Source organism: Hyperolius riggenbachi, chromosome 3 (genome assembly GCF_040937935.1).
Source record: "Hyperolius riggenbachi isolate aHypRig1 chromosome 3, aHypRig1.pri, whole genome shotgun sequence".
NCBI classification, from domain to species: domain Eukaryota; kingdom Metazoa; phylum Chordata; class Amphibia; order Anura; family Hyperoliidae; genus Hyperolius; species Hyperolius riggenbachi.
In genome coordinates, this window is record NC_090648.1 from 456934239 (window position 1) to 456952701 (window position 18463).

The 18463-nt window shown below is 42.7% G+C and overlaps 1 protein-coding gene across 1 annotated transcript in view; it reads left to right on the forward strand.

Annotated features, from left to right (window-relative positions):
* The window catches only part of SEC24A (SEC24 homolog A, COPII coat complex component), a 93872-nt gene that overhangs the window by 48663 nt on the left and 26746 nt on the right, over window positions 1-18463 (forward strand). The window contains exons 4-9 of the mRNA XM_068277915.1: window positions 8390-8470; window positions 9350-9516; window positions 12315-12499; window positions 13751-13853; window positions 16514-16640; window positions 17712-17821. Coding sequence (XP_068134016.1) covers window positions 8390-8470; window positions 9350-9516; window positions 12315-12499; window positions 13751-13853; window positions 16514-16640; window positions 17712-17821 — 773 coding nt within the window. The remainder of the gene's footprint in view (window positions 1-8389; window positions 8471-9349; window positions 9517-12314; window positions 12500-13750; window positions 13854-16513; window positions 16641-17711; window positions 17822-18463) is intronic.

Below are 18463 nucleotides of genomic sequence, written 5' to 3' on the forward strand. Positions count from 1 at the left end.
TTATATTTATGTATAGAGAAGGCAGAGCAGCCTGTGCCAGTTTTCATAATTATTTTTTTGTTTAGAGTGAAATTTCATTTTAAATTAAACCTGAATTAAAAAACAAAACCGTTCTATTGTTCTAAAGTCAAGAGCTTTTCAGTTCACTGCATATAAGCAGTCAACTCTTTATGTGCTTTCCTGGCAGCAGTAGTTTCGGGGCCTGCTAGAGATCGCCAATCACTAGCTAGCGTTTTTTTTTGCACCGCGATTGCGAATTCGGCAAGTCGCAAGTGCTCTTTTGTAATCAAGGCCACAGAGTTACATTGGTGAAGAACTTTTGGTATAGCTGTTGAAAACTCTCTAATGCGCTTTCCTATATTCAGTCTGATTGTCCCAATTATCTTATGGTGCCCATACATGGTACAATTTTTTTTCGATTAGGTAATTTTGTTTGATTACTCCATTAGATCGAATTTATAGATTTTTTCCAACATGTCCGATCGGATTTTTATCAAAAAACAGGAGAATTGTTCGCTTTTCTTGATGGGAAAAGGATTATTTTTGACTATCAATCGTTTTGGTGGAATAAACGGGAAAATCAAACATTTTTACTGTGCCGTGCGTGGGCATCATTAGTAAGATCTTGCTGTGTGTGGCCAATTTTTGTCTGCGGTAACGCTAGATATTAGGTTTGCTGGTGATTCATGCTGTGTGCTGCCATTAGTAAGATCTTGCTGTGTGTGGCCAATTATTGTCTGCGGTAACGCTAGATATTAGGTTTGCCGGTGCTTCATGCTGTGTGCTGCCATTAGTAAGATCTTGCTGTGTGTGGCCAATTATTGTCTGCGGTAACGCTAGATATTAGGTTTGCCGGTGGTTCATGCTGTGTGCTGCCATTAGTAAGATCTTGCTGTGTGTGGCCAATTATTGTCTGCGGTAACGCTAGATATTAGGTTTGCCGGTGGTTCATGCTGCTTTTTTAGTCTGCGTAGTTTCTTTTGCTGCTTTGCATAAACTGGCTATTTTTGCCTTTTGTAGGTAGAGGTTTATATTTCACATTCTGCCTTGTGCACCTGATCAGCCGGAGGGAACTCCTCTATCCTTGGGGGAATTGAGACACACAGAACATCAGGGTCATAGACTTGTGCAACATTCAATTGCTGTTGAGTAATGTTTGTGCAGAGTGGGCAGAGCGCACGACATATCTGTAGTATGGAGAAAGGTTATGGAACTGCGCAGAGATTTTTTTTTTTGGGGGGGGGGGGGTTGTCTTGTTGTTTTCCTTATTTAAATCGTCAATGTTTTTTAATTTTGAGGAATCCCTCAATACATTAAAGTATTCTCTTAAAGCGAAGGTCCAAGCAAAACATAAAAATGAGTTTCACTTACCTGGGGCTTCTACCAGCCCCATGCAGCCATCCTGTGCTCTCGTAGTCACTGCTGCTCCAGTCCCCCGCTGGCAGCTTGCCGACCTCGGAGGTCGGCGGGACGCATTGCGTACATTTGTACGCATTCCCGCTAGTGCAGGAACATTAACACATACATTTTTACGCATTACTGGTTCAATGCGTAAATGCCAGCGGGGGTCTGGAGCAGCAGTGAGTGACTACGAGGGCACAGGATGGCTGCATGGGCTGGTAGAAGCCCCAGGTAAGTGGAACTAATTTTTTTTATTTTGCTTGGACCTTCCCTTTAAAGGAAATGTAAGGTAAAACATTAAACTGATGAGAACAACAATTGTATCTGTTCTCCTTCTCCTAAAAATAACTTTTTTTTTTTTTTTAGATATCCCACAGATTTATTTTATATTTAATCCTGGTTTTTAAGTTTTTACCCGTTTCATTGTCTCTGCTCAATGGACCCCTTCATTGAAGTATGCCAGAGCTCAAATCTATGAACTATTGACCCTTTTTTTTATCTCTTCCTTGTTTTCAGAAGCCATTTACTGATAGGAAAGTGTTTTATAGCTGAAATTGCTTATTAGTGAGGGTTATGCTATGGTCTGACTCAGGCCCACCTGGACAGAAACTGTCACTTACATCCCTGATATTTAACTCTTTCAGGCAGAGAAAGGAACACAGCATGGTTATTTGTTTAGCACTGTACATTCACATGTCTATCTCTTGTTAAATCTGAGTTTATTTAACTTTTTGAAAAAGGAGAATGAACAAAGTACAAAACTGGAGTACAGTTACATGAAATTTGTTTACAAAATGGGAGAATTACATCACAATGGTGGAAATGATGAAAAGTACATACCTACATACGTACATAAATATGTAAAAGTCATACAGAATGATCCTCAAATATTTAAAGGGTGGTGACACATCTGAAGAGTGAGATTTTCTTTCTATGTGATGACCATAAAAATTAACAGTTGGTAACTGAAGATCTGAATGAACAATTGAAAGTATAGAAGGAGAAAGAAGAGCGATAGGAGGAAATAGAGATTTAGAAGGAAATTTAGGAGGAAGGGGGGTGACATGCAAGGGGCAAAAAGTCCACCAGCACTGCACCCCCCCAGGAGGTAGAGTAGGGGGGGGGAGATGGGGATAGGGTGGGGGGGGGGATAACCGGAGGGGATAGACCACATGCCTATCTCATCATGTCACCTCAGTTGTCCTTTTAATGTTTTTTTTTTTTTTCTTTTTGTAAATTCGATCTCAGACCACTTTATTTGTTTAGGAATATTAACAGTTTTTACAAATTCATTTTCAGGCCAACCTCCCCCCCCCCCCCCCCCCCCCCCCCCCCCCTTTTCTTGAATGGTCGCCTGGCCGGGTGCTTGTTAGCACTTGGCACAGGCGACTGACAGGAGACCACACACACACACACACACACACACACACACACACACACACACACACACACACACACACACACACACACACACACACACACACACACACACACACACACACACACACACACACACACACACACACACACACACACACACACACACACACACACACACACACTTGCATCTGAGAACAGTGGTTTAGCGTGCTCTGCTATGACATGAGATAGTATTATGCTGCATGGTAACGCCGCCGTGTCAGCGCTTGACGCGCGTGGTGTTATAACCGCTGCCATTCAGCTGCATTTAATTTGCACCCGAATAGCAGTTTTAGGTGGCAGATAGGATGCTGAACTGCTCGACAAACGAGGAGTTCAGACATTCGTGGAAAAGAGGCCTTAGCCAATGCATTCAGTCAACACACAAAGCTGACAGTTGTTACGGGGCCACATCATGGGGGCCCCTTCATCAGAACATAGTGCAGTGTTCTCCCCAGGCTCTTTTAGCTGGGTGCTCCACCCAGCTAATTTTGGTGACCATCTGGCTATCAGCTCGCTTCCTCATCCTCCTCCTATGCTGTAAGCAGAGCTGCGCAGAGAAGCACCGACCCTGCATTCTCCCGTCGCTCCCCACCTGGCTACTTTTTTGTTTTTCATGCCACCCGGCTGACTGGCAGTGTCTGGGTGTGACCATTGTTTACACTTACTGTGACGTCATACATTTGCATTAATGCATAATATGTGCAATAGGCACTAATCATGCAGTAACGCACTCTTCACTTCGCATAGGGTTTGCAGTGATTTGAGTTATTGCGTTGCATCACATTAAGTATGAAAGTCTCCATCTCCACCCAAAGCCTACCTCCACCAAGGGCCTGTGCGCACGCACAACACAACCACCGCCTACAATGCAAATGCCACTGCCACCAAAAGCCTACCTCCACCCAAGGCCTGTGCGCACGCACTCCACAACCGCCTCCTACAACGTGAACACTAGCTCCACCCAAAGCTTTCTGCCACCCAAGGCCTGTGCGCATGTACACCACAACCACCGCCTACAATGCAAATGCCACCCAAAGCCTACCTCCACCCAAGGCCTGTGCGCACGCACACCACAACCACCGCCTACAATGCAAATGCCACTGCCACCCAAAGCCTACCTCCACCCAAGGCCTGTGTGCACGCACAACACAACCACCGCCTACAATGCAAATGCCACCTCCACCCAAAGCCTACCTCCACCCAAGGCCTGAGCGCACGCACACCACAACCACCTCCTACAACGTGAACGCCAGCTCCACCCAAGGTCTGTGCGCACGTACACCACAACCACCGCCTACAATGTGAACGCTAGCTCCACCCAAATCCTACCGCCATCCAAGGCCTGTGCGCATGTACACCACAACCACCGCCTACAGTGCAAACGCCACCGCCACCCAAAGTGTGTAGACCACAGCCGCCGCAGTGCCTCCATGCATAATTACATTCTTGGTGTAGTATATTGCAGAGTTTCATAAATTACTGGAAGGCAAATGGCGTGGAGGTGACAGAATGATGTCACAGCGACATATTTGGTGCTGTCTCTCGGATAGTGGTAATTGATTTTCCTGTGTTCCCTTCATATGCGTTTAATGTAAAGTCTATTCTATGGGAAACCAGAATACCAACCTGAGAAAACTTTCCATTGCTTGCTGGATTAACTATATTCTAAGCGGAGAGTTTGTTAGAAAAGCCTAGATCAGGAGATATTTCACATTGTTGCAGCAGAGCCATAATTGTGATGATAGTGTATTATTACCGGCTTGTATATTTATAGGTTGGGTTAAGCTGTTCCAACCGTGTGCTGTTATTTACACCGTTCCTTCCCACTGGGAATGACTCTCCTCTGGAGAACTGAACTCAATGCAGCAACTCTGTACAGAGCCTATAATTAGACTCCTGCATTGCAGGTGGCTGTAATTGTGCATGTGCTGCCTGAGCACATCTGGCTCTTCAGCACTACACCACACCAGCAAGCATGTAGCACACATGTGTAACTGGCTACTGTACATGTCTGTGCCAGCAGCTGCAGGATTGATATGGATAGTCACAGGTGCTTTGGATAACATTCGTTTTAAAAGGAGATGTGTAGTTGCTACAAGTCACCCATGAATTGCAACTCTTTCAAGTGGTCTGAAACTCAGCATTTCTTCTTTGCTCTAAAATATTATGTGCAGCATAAAATCTACTACCACAAGAAAATTGTAGCAGAACAGCATTCAAACAGTTAAACACAGCTCTTCTTTAGTGGAAAGCTTGCTGCTGCATCTGAAGAGGTGACATGTAACTTTTGTTTACATTCCTTTGTCTGTTAGAATCACCATACATTAATTGCTGTGCTGAAAATGAGCTATCTCTGCTGTAGTAGCAGAGGGCTGAGAAGTGAGTACTATAGATTACAGCAGCTATGCAATTAAATGCAATGGCAGTTTTCAGAGCAGATAAACTGTACTTTGGGAACTTGTAATTTTTAAATAGACAATATTACTTGTGCACAAAAGCAAATATGGTAATTGTATGGGTAATAAAAAGTAGGAAAACACATTTTTATTGAATGCTTATGTCAGAGTTTTATCCCACTTTAAGGTGTCCATATACACATTGATTTAGCCATTCGGTTCCCTGCATATTGGAACTCTTCGATCAAATCGGATTGGAGGCGATTGCTTTAACCTTTCTGGCATTCAAATTCTTCTGGATTTCCGTGCAAAAGTGGTTTAATTAATTAGCATGAAATTTTAGCCTGTATTTGAATCAAAGATGCAGAAAACCAAATGTCACACCAAGATGTGCAATAACAAAAGGCCTTTATTCTAATAATAAAGGCCTTTTGTTATTACACATCTTGGTGCGTCATTTGATTTTCTGCTTCTTTGTTTCTAATATTGACTCTTGCCAGTTGCACAGGATGTGTTGATTTACACACCTTTGATCTTGGTGGTGCGAAACTAAATACTTGATTGAAATTTTTGCCTGTAAATTACCCAAATGTTTCAAGCAAGGGGCTAGTACAGTGATCTGCAAACTTGACTCTCCAGCTGTTGGGGAACTACAAATCCCACAATGCATTGCGGGAGTCTGACAGCCACAGTCCTGATTCATAAAGGCAAATGCATTGTGGGACTTGTAGTTCTTTAACCGCTGGAGAGCCAAGTTTGCAGATCACTGGGCCAGTATACGTGTTCAGTATAATAAAAGTTTCAAATGCAAAAGTCATGTTAAAAAATAAAAATTACATTTTCCCTTTCTGCCAGGCCACAATTTCCCCACTCTTCAGCTTCTTGGCAGAAAACGTGCAGTTTTTCGCATCTGTGTGAATTTACCCATGCAGGTTTTTAGAGCATGTGAAAACTTGCAGAACTTCTGGATGAGCCTTACTTGTCTATACAGTTTGCAGCTGTTTTCCCTGGACGAGTCAGGCTTGTCCATACCGCCAGGGAGGTTAAATGTTCGATTTGATTTTAACCAAAAATCGTTCAAAAGTATCGGACAGGATGTAAAATATAGGCCGGTGGGGGCTAGAGGGGTGCATGATCGATAGGCCATAGCGCTGCATGGAATCAAACACTACAGTTCAAATGATCGATTTTCAATAGATTCCCTGCTGGAATCTATGAAAAATCAATGTGTTGTGTGCTCAATTCCTTTTAAGTCTTCCTTTCTGAAAAGAATCGATTTGTTTTGCTGCATTGGGTGGAAATCTATAAGTGTATGGCCAGCTTTAGTGTGATGCAACAACCGTATTCTCTCATGTATATATTTCTATCGGCTCTTGCGCGGTAAACACTACATTCTTGTTTACAATGTAGGCATTGCTGATGGTTTTAATGCAATGTGTGTAGCATAGGATAGGCTAAGAAATCAGGCTTTCCATAAAAGCAATGTCCCTCTCCTGCTCTGCCCCAGTAACCAGTGTCATGCATCTAAGATTGCCCAAAGCCATCCTTTCACTCTTTTGTCAAGCAGCTTGTTCTGGCCTATGGAGCGTGGAGAACGAGCAGGAGACAAACTGCAGCAGTAAATTTATAGTGGTTAGCTAATGTATTGCAGCAGGTCAGATCACCCACTGCCTGATATAAAAAGAAACACCAACTCTGGGTCTAAAGTCTCAGGAAGACCGATTTAAATCACAAGTCACTCAGATTCAGTGATAAGCTGTCCTTTCCTTCTGTATGACTGATACGATTTTCACACATGGAAAGAAGGAAAACGCACGTAGCATAAATAACTCCAGGGTAACAATGCCCACCACTTCTCCACATGGATCACAGCTCTCCTCCACCCAAAATACAGTTGGGCCATCAGTGTTTGGCCTCACCCTGGTGTCCCCCTTTAGGCCGGAGGAAGGTTTATCAGCGTATAAGTGACCAACTCATCCTTTCGGCAATATGTGGCTCCAATCTTGTTGATCTTTCACACTACAAATTAAAATGGACCTCGCATATAGTGAAGAACATTGTCGGTAGATCATGCGCATGTATCTAGAGGGATAGCATCCCATGTGATCGCTTCTCCAACTTATGCCTTGGGATCCCTGCGTCTTTGCTTGAACTAAAACAGCCAATCACGTGGTGATGTAGCTCCAACCTATGCGTTTCATCAGAACACTATCAGGAAAATACCCCACTACACACTGTGGGACACCCGTACACACCGGTAAAGTGCACAAATCCAGCATGAATGATCATTGCAGGTGACTTAGTGTACCAGAGATTACATGGTGAGATAGACATGTGCATATACAGTGGCAAGCATACAGACACATATGTTGTGCTCCTTTTTCTTTTTTCCCTGCCTGAAAAAAGTTTATAATTAGCTATGGAACTGACAATTTTTCTCCAGTCAGGAGTCAGTCGGCTCACTGATAACAAATTACAGCTATAAAATGCTCTCCTAAGCAGATACCTGGGCTTTTTACTGTAAGAGGAAAAGATAAAAAGGTCAGTAGTTCATGTGTTTCACTCTGGGACTCTTGAGACACTGCAATTAAGCAGAGACTAAAACATTAAATCTGCTTCGTAAAAGTTTATACATAAAATACCTTGAGATATCTTAAAAAAAATTTAGGAGTAGAAGGACAGATCCAATTGTTTCATTAGATTATTTTCCTCTCTGGTTCACTTTAAGCTGAAGCGGTGTACTAGCTGTTAGAGCAAGTAGAAGGCAAAATGTGTGCAGTTTGAGAATTATGAATACTAATTATGATCTGAGCCAGAGAAGCAAGTGCGATTAGTGTTCTGTATTATATGAAAGAAGCTTCTTCATCTCTGTCCTCAGCCATATGCCTCTGCTAGATAGTTCTTCATGCATTGCAACATGGGAAATGTCTCTTGACAGACTGAACCTGCCTACCCATTCTCTTAGCTCTTCTGCATCTGATACAGGAAGTGACATCACCTAGCTTCACTTTTGACCTGCAGAAAAGCTGAAAAGGGCAGTGGTGAAAATATAATAAAACGTGTCCAGCATATATTTACAGTGAGAGATTTTAATATAGTTTGTAAACCACTCTGAATATCCTGTCGCTTATAAGTGCACCAACACTAACGTTTGTGTTATTGTTTTCCAGGCGTTCCTCCTCCACCCCTGTCAGGTGAAAGCACATCAGTTCAAAATAGTTACGATACTATAGAAGGAGGCGGATTTATGGGTAAGGGCAGTTCATGTGTAGAGAATGTGATTTAGGGGGTTGTTGTGAACTTGGTGTGATAATTTTCATATATGATTGCAGTAATTTTACGAGCTGACAGAACTTCCTCACAAATCCCAAATAATGCTTTCAGATTCTGGCTCTTATTTGTTAAATGTAATTGTCTGTGACGCGTTTACATTATTGGGGTGATTCGATATCAGACTAAGAATATCCTCATTGATTATGCTCTATTGTTGAGCAATAGATCTTAACTTCTCAGATCCACCACTGTCCTGTTGATTTTCATCCCCCTTTTAATGGCCAATAAAGTTCTGATTTTCATTGCTTGCCTAATTTTTTTTAACTTACACAGATATTAGGCACACACTCATCAAGCACTTTAATAGGAACATTGTACAGTAAAACCCCCGTTTAACTATGGTCAAAGGTAACATAAATCTAACGGGGATTACACTAGGACTGTTTCTAGAATGGGCTGCTTACGAACATGTATGTCTTCAGAAAACAAGGTAAACCTTTCAAAAAATTGGTGTGCTGTAGGCAGAGTTCCCCAACCCGTTCCTCAAGGCCCACCATCAGTACATGTTTTGCTAAAAAAAAAACACAAACATGCACATGTGAGGTAATTATTGTCTCAACAGAGCTGATTTTCTGCCCCTGTAGATTTCCACATAACATGCACTGTTGGTGGGCATTGAGGACTGGGTTGGGGAACGCTGCGTGTACAATCTGCAGAAACAAGTAGGAATTGTTTGTTTATGTAAAACCATACTGGTGCCGCTCTATACGTTCGCTTGCAAGCTTTCCTCTTTTGTACACTTAAGGAGATGACTGTCAAATCTTGTGTCCTATTTTAATGTGCTGTTTCTGTCACAGGGATGGTTCATCCAGTTCAGCCTCTTCCACCACCTCAGAATCCGACAATCGCAAGAAGTGCGTACCCAACATTACCACCTGGGTACCAGAATGCTTTCCCACCCGGAGGTCCAACCATCACACCAGCTACTCAGCGATACCCCAGCCCTCCACAGCCTCTGCCTCAGGTACAATACACATACTGGAATCCTTATACAAATACGTACTCTTTCTAGTTGGGAATAGTTGGCTTTTGAATTTTTGCATTGACGATCAAACTTTTGAGACCCTGCATGTACAGTGGGGTGCGAAAGTTTGGGCAAATCCTCATTATTTTCCTGTATTTGGTTCTTACGATGATAAATGTCACTTAAAGGGACACTTAAGTCAAACAAAAAAAATGAGTTTTACTCACCTAGGGCTTCCAATAGCCCCCTGCAGCTGTCCGGTGCCCTCGCCGTCTCCCTCCGATCCTCCTGGCCCCGCCGGCAGCCACTTCCTGTTTCGGTGACAGGAGCCGACAGGCTGGGGACGCGAGTGATTCTTCGCGTTCCCAGACACATTAGCACCCTCTATGCTGCTATATGGTATATGATATATGCTATAGCAGCATAGATGGCGCTATTGTGGCCAGGAACGCGAAGAATCACTCGCGTCCCCAGCCTGTCAGCTCCTGTCACCGAAACAGGAAGTGGCTGCCGGCGGGGCCAGGAGGATCGGAGGGAGACAGCAAGGGCACCGGACAGCTGCAGGGGGCTATTGGAAGCCCCAGGTGAGTAAAACTCATTTTTTTTTGTTTGACTTAAGTGTCCCTTTAACCTCCTTGGCGGTAATCCCGAGCTGAGCTCGGGGTATGCCGCCGGAGGTCGCCGCTCAGGCCCTGCTGGGCCGATTTCGTTTCTGAAAAAAGCAGCACACGCAGCTGGCACTTTGCCAGCCGCGTGTGCTGCCCGATCGCCGCCGCTCCGCGGCGATCCGCCGCGTGCAGCGGCGAAAGAGGGTCCCCCCAGCCGCCCGAGCCCAGCGCAGCCGGAACAAACAGTTTCGGCCGCCGCTAGGGGCTGGATCGGGCGGCTCTGACGTCAGGACGTCGACTGACGTCCATGACGTCACTCCGCTCATTAGGCCGCTCATTGCGGCCTATCTTGTTACTTTCGATTGCCGGAGGCGATCGAAAGTACGCTTCCGGAGCGCCCTCTAGTGGGCTTTCATGCAGCCAACTTTCAGTTGGCTGCATGAAATATTTTTTTTTTAATTTAAAAAAAAAAACACATTGCAGCCTCCCTGGCAAAATAAATAAACCGCCAGGGAGGTTAAATATATCATATAGGAGACACACAGTGATATTTGAGAAGTGAAATGACGTTTTATTGGATTTACAGAAAGTGTGCAATAATTGTTTAAACAAAATTAGAAAAAAAGAAATGAAATCAGTATTCAGTAGTTACTCCTTTGGCAGAAATTACAGCCTCTAAACACTTCCTGTAGGTTCCATTGAGAGTCTGGATTCTGGATGAAGGTATTTTGGACCATTCCTCTTTACAAAACATCTCTAGTTCATTCAGGTTTGATGGCTTCCTAGCATGGACAGCTCTCTTTAGCTCACACTACAGGTTTTCAGTTATATTCAGGTCTGGGGACTGGGATGGCCATTCCATAATGTTGTACTTATTCCTCTGCATGAATGCCTTAATGGATTTTGAGCAGAGTTTAGGATCGTTGTCTAGTTGAAAGTTCCAGCCCCGGCGCAGCTTCATCTTTGTCACAGATTCCTGGACATTGGTCTCCAGAATCTGCTGATACTGAGTGGAATTCATGCGTCCCTCGACTTTGACAACATTACCAGTCCCTGCACTGGCCACACAGCCCCACAGCATGATAGAACCATCACCAGATTTTACTGTAGGTAGCAGGTGTTTTTCTTAGAGTGCTTGCTGTGTTCTTTTTCCTCCATGCATAATGCCCCTTGTTATGGCCAAATAACTCCATTTAGTTTCATCATTCCACACCACCTTATTCCAAAATGAAGCTGGCTTATCTAAATGTGCTTTAGCATACCTCAAGCGGTTTTGTTTGTGCTGTGGGCAGAGAAAAGGCTTCTTCTGCATCACTCTCACAGCATCTCCTTGTGTAAAGTGCGCCGAATGGTTGAACGATGCACAGTGCCTCCATCTGCAGCAAGATGATATTGTAGGTCTTTGGTGCTGGTCTGTGGGTTGACTCTGACTGTTCTCACCATTTGTTGCTTCTGTCTATCTGAGATTTTTCTTGGTCTGCCACTTTGAGCCTTAACTTGAATTGAGCCTGTGTTCTTCCATTTACTCAATATGTTCCATAACCGTGGAAACAGACAGCTGAAATCTGAGACAGCTTTCTTTATCCTTCCCCTAAACCATAAAGGTGAACAATCTTTGTCTTCAGGTCATTTGAGAGTTGTTTTGAGACCCCTATGTTGCTGCTCTTCAGAGAAAATTAAGAGGATGGAAATGTACAATTGACCCCCTTATATACTCTTTCTCATAATTGGATTCACCTGTGTATGTAGGTCAGGGGTCACTGAGCTTACCAAGCCAATTTGAGTTCCAATAAATAGTTGTAAAGGTTTTGGAATCAATAAAATGGCACAGTGCCCAAATTTATGCACCTGCCTTATTTTATTTTAATAATTATTGCACACTTTCTGTAAATCCAATAAACTTCAATTCAGTTCTCAAATATCACTGTGTGTCTCTCCTCCATGATATATTTAACTGACATGTATTATCGTAACAACTAACGATTTATACGGGAAAATCATGACGATTAACAAGGTTGCCCAAACTTTTGCACCCCACTGTAGCTTGTAGTTTTGGTAAAATTCAAGGTTACGTATCCTTTCAGGGGCTCAAATCATGATGTCATGACAAATCGACAGGAAACTGAAACGCTCTGTTTGGACTGTACCACATGACTAGTTGTTGATCATTTGTTTTTCTCACTCTTCTAGCCCACAATGGGAATGAACAATTTGGTATCCTCAGTTGGAGGCTTGAGTCTTCATCAGGCACAGCAGCTGGATGAGTTACGTGCTCTGAACCTTCTGCAGGAGAGGAACATATTACCACCAACACCCGTGAAGCCTCCTACACCCTGTCTGCAGGAGGAGATACAGAAACTTAATTGTAGTCCTGAGTAAGGTTTATTTTATGCTTATTCTTCAAATGTTAGCATGAGGTTGTAGAAACATTGTCATGTTTTTATGGCCATATTAGTTGTGGCCCCATTTACTTTAATTCTACTAAATGACCAAAAACAGATGCGGTACATTATCTGTATATGGAATGGCCACTAGCACTTTTTTCAGATGAAAATTCCAATATCTCTATAACTTGAGTGATGTATTTATTTATGTTTGCTTCACCTTTGAAATTCTGCCCATTGTTCTGTATTATCAGGCATATTCGTGTACTTTAATTGCCCTTGTTTTAATAGAAATCCTACATTTTCAATGCTATGTTAGCCAATGTAGATTAACCAAGCCATTAACCCCTCCACTACTTACAGGAGAGAGAGAGAGAGAGAGATTGATTTCTTCTGTTACGTTGATCAGGCATTGACTAGAATTTTCTGCACAAGATCAAGTGGCACAGAGTGCAGCACTTCATGCTGGGGCGTAACTGCCCATGATGCCCACACATGCAGTATAGGACAGGGACCAGAGTATTATTTACCTGCCCCAGTGCTGCTGGTCTCCTCTTTGCATCAGTCGTACACTCTCAGCTGCCGTTTGCCAGTTCCCGATCACATGACTCGCATCCGTCTTGTGATCGGGAGTCAGTGATTGGCAGCAGAAAGTGTGTGGCTGAGATGCACGGAGAAGAAACACAGTGCTGGAGCAGGTAAACATTACTCAATCACCTGTGCTACTCTGCATGCTGGTAAGGATATGGAGGAGGAGTGCCCCCCCCCCCCCTCGGCAGTTGCAGGGGTCACAGGGGCTATTGTTGCGCCCCTGGCTCCATGGGCAATTACATTCTGTGGGCTCCGTGGACACACGTCATTGATTTGATATGATCAATAAGAGGCACATAATCCCAGCTTGCAATAAAAAAATTCTGTGTGGTTCAGAATTAATCATATCAACAACTCATTTGAATAAAATTTGCATGCTAGCAAGAATTCATTGCAGCTCACTTAACATCTCTACTAATATCTAGTGGTGCAAGTCCAGGTAAAGGATCAATATTCAGTGATTGGTCACCTGAGTTACCTCAAATCTAACTGGTTACAGTGAATATTTGAGAAGAATCTGCCAGGTTCATGTGTTTACATGGTAAGCCATATTGTCTAGTGGAAACAGAAACTGCAGGTGCAGATATTTTCCTAAAACTTATCATTACAAAATGAATGTTTTTATAACTTGACCATTTTTTTTTTTTACAGATTATTTCGCTGTACTCTGACCAACATCCCTCAAACTCAGGCCCTGCTGAATAAAGCCAAACTGCCCTTGGGCCTCCTGCTACACCCATTCAAAGACCTGTCGGTAATGCAATATTTTATAACTATGGTTCTGTCATGTTAAAGGGATCCTAAAGGCAAAAAAAAGTGTTTCACTTACCTGGGGCTTCTACCATCCCCCTGTAGCTGCCCTGTGCCCACGCCGGTCCCCCACGATCCGCCGGTCCCCCGCCGCAGGTTAGTTTTGTTTTTGCCAACACTGAGTTAGCGGGCCACTGCGCCTGCGCAGCTCTGTCCACACATATCGGCAAAAATAAAACTAGAGACCGGAGCATAGGTAAGTGGCTGCATGGGTACAGGGTGGCTACAGGGGGCTGGTAGAAGCCCCAGGTAAGTGAAACTCATTTTTTTCCTTGCCTAAAGCCCAATCTACACGATACGATTCTTTGTGCGATTCGATTGCGATTCTATTTACAATCCGATTAAATTCGACATGTCCGATCAGGATTCGATTCAATCCAATTCGAATCAAAATCCGATCGGACATGTCGGATTTAATCGGATCGTAAATAGAATCGTAATCGAATCGGACAAAGAATCGTATCGTCTAGATGGGGCTTTAGGATCGTTTTTAATCATGTTTTGATTTTCAGAAGAAATGTGGCTTGTACAAAGGCAATGCTGGGCTCCTTATAATACACTGATCCTGGTAATGTCTTAGGACATGTCCACTGTGGTGCAGTGTAACAGCCACTTTGTAACGCGGCTTACCACACTCCAATGCACCACCTATGCGACGGTTACACTGCCTGCTTGTTTGTTTTTTTCACCAGAGAAGTACGATTGCTTTTTCTGCTTGATAAAAGAATTTGAGAAATAAAACCAATGTACATATACATATGATCAAGTCTTAACACCTTTTTTTTTTTTTTTTTTTTTTTTTTTTTTATGTTTGGAAAAGCATATATTTGGCTTCTTACAACAGATCAGATATTAGTTGAAAAAGATAGGTCTGCTTTCTCCCCCATAACCTAGGTTAGGTGGTATATATGGTATGCATTTTCACTCAGGACGTACCTGACAGACAATCCATTACATAATTTAAAATGAAGAAAAAAAATCCTGTATAAAACTCTAGAGTATACTAAGAAGTATAGGTACTTGAGTATTATACCGTCCAGCAGAGCTGTCCAGCAGTTGGGATTGAAGAGCAGCTGATTTGTGACGGATTGGCTGCACTCCAGTTTCAGCAGCAGGGAGGGCAGTGAAGAGGCTCAGAGCGGACAGTCGTGACAATTCTCTCATGTATGTGATACCATCACCATATCACCAACTTCATAATGGAGAGCTGGGAGGGTGAAATACAGCAATAATAGGCAGACAATTTCAGAATCAAGACGAACCACTCAAAATCAAATAACAGTTATAAAACTAAGTACAATCACCCAATATGTAATCCACGTCACCAAACACCTATTAGTATGCCCTGTCACAGGGCTCTCACCAGCGCCGATATGCTGTACAGTCTTCCTGTCTCGGGATCCGTCTTGGTTGCTTGCAGCTTATCTAATGCTCTGCTCGGCATGGTGCAAGGAGACAGAGCAGCTGACACAGGAGACCCGGGATAGTCAGGGAGAGAGCAGGCAGGAGAGAAGCAGAGTTCTGACTGCTATTATCAGCACCCAGCAGATCGGCAAATCAGTGTGCTAATGCTAGGGTAGTTACCAGTGCCGATCACCAGCCAATACATGGAATGCAGCCGATCCGTGACTAATCAGCTGCTCTTCAATCCCAACAGCCGGACAGCTCTGCTGAACGGTATAATACGCAAGTACCATAGTATATATAGATAATAAAAGTATTAAGAAATGATTGCAAAATATGAATAAACAATTATAAACTACTGTTATCAAATATACGTATGTGGGTTTGGGAATGAAAAAAACTACTTTTTTGCCTGCAGCTGCAAAACCACCTAAATCCATGCACTAGATAAGTCATTGGAAACTGTTGATTCACCGTAGGTTGTCAGAAAGATGTTTATTGAAAAGATGCCCAATGACTTGAAAATATAGCCAAATACAGTTCTTGAGCACAACAAACTATCAATATGAGCCAGGTTAATTCGGGTAGTTATCAGTCATGTGAGACATTGTGTACAAATTTTCAAGGCTTTGGAGTTGGAGCAATTTTGGTACCTGGAGTCGGTGGTTTCATAAACTGAGGAGTCGGATGATTTTTGTACTGACTCCACAGCCCTGCAAATGTTATTATATTATGAATGACCATTCATGCGAGTAAGCATGCGCGACTTCTCTGTGTGTATTTCAGTAAACATCACTATGCATGTGCCAATGCCACATGCGCACTTGTGCCTTCAGTCTGTTCAATGTTGTGAATGACGTGGTTAGTGTAATATGTGCAGAATTATTACTCATTACATCATTTACAGATGCCGTCCATTCAATGGTAACCGATCATACACATGTTATCTTGGCAGTAAATACGTCTACATACAAGCTACTTGTGTATCTGTGGCTCATAGTATAAGATCCCTTCACTAAAAAGCTCAATTAGGCAGTGATCCCCACCACAATTATTACATCATGTTACAAGGTCAAGCTTAATACAGTGTTGAGGTGTCCGATTTGAAATGATCTTGATTACATTTTATTTGTGTTCTACATATGGTTTCTCAGTTTACATGTATTTTTAATTGAGCATTATGGCATTGTATTTTCCCAGCAACTCCCTGTTGTAACATCCAGCACAATAGTCCGATGTCGCTCTTGTCGTACGTACATCAACCCTTTTGTCACCTTTTTGGACCAGAGGCGGTGGAAGTGCAATTTGTGCTACAGAGTCAATGATGGTAAGTGTGCATGAAGACCGTACTGTGTATTTTCTATCCCAGTCTTATGAACAGTGCAGCATGCAGGTACAGAGTCAGTGATGGTAATTGCGCATGAAGACAGAAGAGCGTTTTTGTTGAGTATAGAACCATTTTCTTCTCAGGAAAGAGTCTCCTTTTTAAAGTGGTTTGAAACTCAATTTTTCCCACTAAAATATCAAAGTAAAAAACACATTTGAAACACTAAAAGACTGGTCTGATGTCATTTGAAGGCATATTTCACTTCGCTGAAGCGAATTAATAACATTGCCAGTTTCAGGAAAAATGATCAGAGTGACTAGTAAGTAATTACTAAGCGAATAAAGGAGAAAAAGTTCTCTACAGTTGAAGAGAATTTGTACTCTAAAATTCTTACAATAAAAAGCATACCATTCTATTCATTATGTTCTCCCGGGCCGCTTGTTGCTGTTTCTGACACTCCCTGCTGCAATCCTGGCTTGTAATTGCCAGTTTTAGACAGTGTTTACAAACAAAAAACATGGCTGCTAACCAGCATGTGATAGGCTGAGAAGCTCAGTATTTGACTCATACAGAGCCTGGAAGGGGGCGTGGAGAGGGTGTGTATAACTTTTACCTATCACAGTAGAGCAGCACATGCCTGCCTGAGCCGACAAAGCTGACAAAGCAGATTAGATTATAAATAACAGAGATAATACAGCCACTGTGCAACTAGGAAAGGCTGCAGTAAGACAGACCACATTAGAACAGGTATAGGAACTAATAGGATAGAAGAAATAAGGCTGAAAATGTTGTTAGAGTCTCTAAGTTTAAACCATTGAAAAGAAACCGTTCCTGACCTTGCACATTTTACTGTAAACTTGTAGTGATATTTTTATTATATCATAATTTATTTCCTAAAGAAATTCTGATTACACTTTTTACTTATTTTGAATATAGAGGTTATTCTTTAGTGAATAGTTCACCATGTATGGTGTATAATTTATTGAATCAGTCTATATCATTTATGGTCAGTTGGTGTAGTTAGCTTGATGTGAAATGTAATGTGTAGCTTTTTTTGTTTTTTTAACCCAGTACCTGAAGAATTCATGTACAATCCTGTAACCAGAGCTTACGGAGAGCCGCACAAAAGGCCAGAGGTTCAGAATGCCACTATTGAATTTATGGCCCCATCAGAATATATGGTGAGTTTTAAACTAATATGCTTCTTTGTTTGGTAGCAGCTTTATGTCCAGTTCAGATGTAAGTATGTTAATATCTAGTTTAAAAGCAATAGCTCTACTTAAAGGAAATCTGAAGTGACCCTGGAAACAAGTTAGATACTCGTGTATGTAGAGGCAAGGCTCTGGATCCCATTGAGCCTTCCAGATCTTTGCTATGTCCCCTCGGTCCACCGCTGTCGAGCGTTGAAATTCCTTGCCTTCAGGACTCATCAGAAGGCTTGGGAAATGCATCCCCTAGTGCTTCTGAAGACAGGTGCTTCCATACTGCATGAGCCTTGACTCACCTGTGCGCAGTACTGATCCACTTGTCTTCCGAAGTACCGTATATACTCAAATACAAGTAGATCTCATGTATAAGTCGACTCTAATAGTCAACCCTTTTAAGCTGGAATTTTTTTGTTGACTCAAGTATAAGTCTCCCCAGCAAAGTTAATGTCTGCACTTGGGGACCAGGAGGGGTTAATGACTGCACTGTATACAGTATTGCAGCTATTAACCCCTCCTGTCCCCTAAGTGCAGCCAATACCTTCTCCAGGCCCCCAAGTGCTGCAATTATTCACTCCCTATTATGCAGCCCAGTATTTCCCCCTTTCCCTTTCCTTG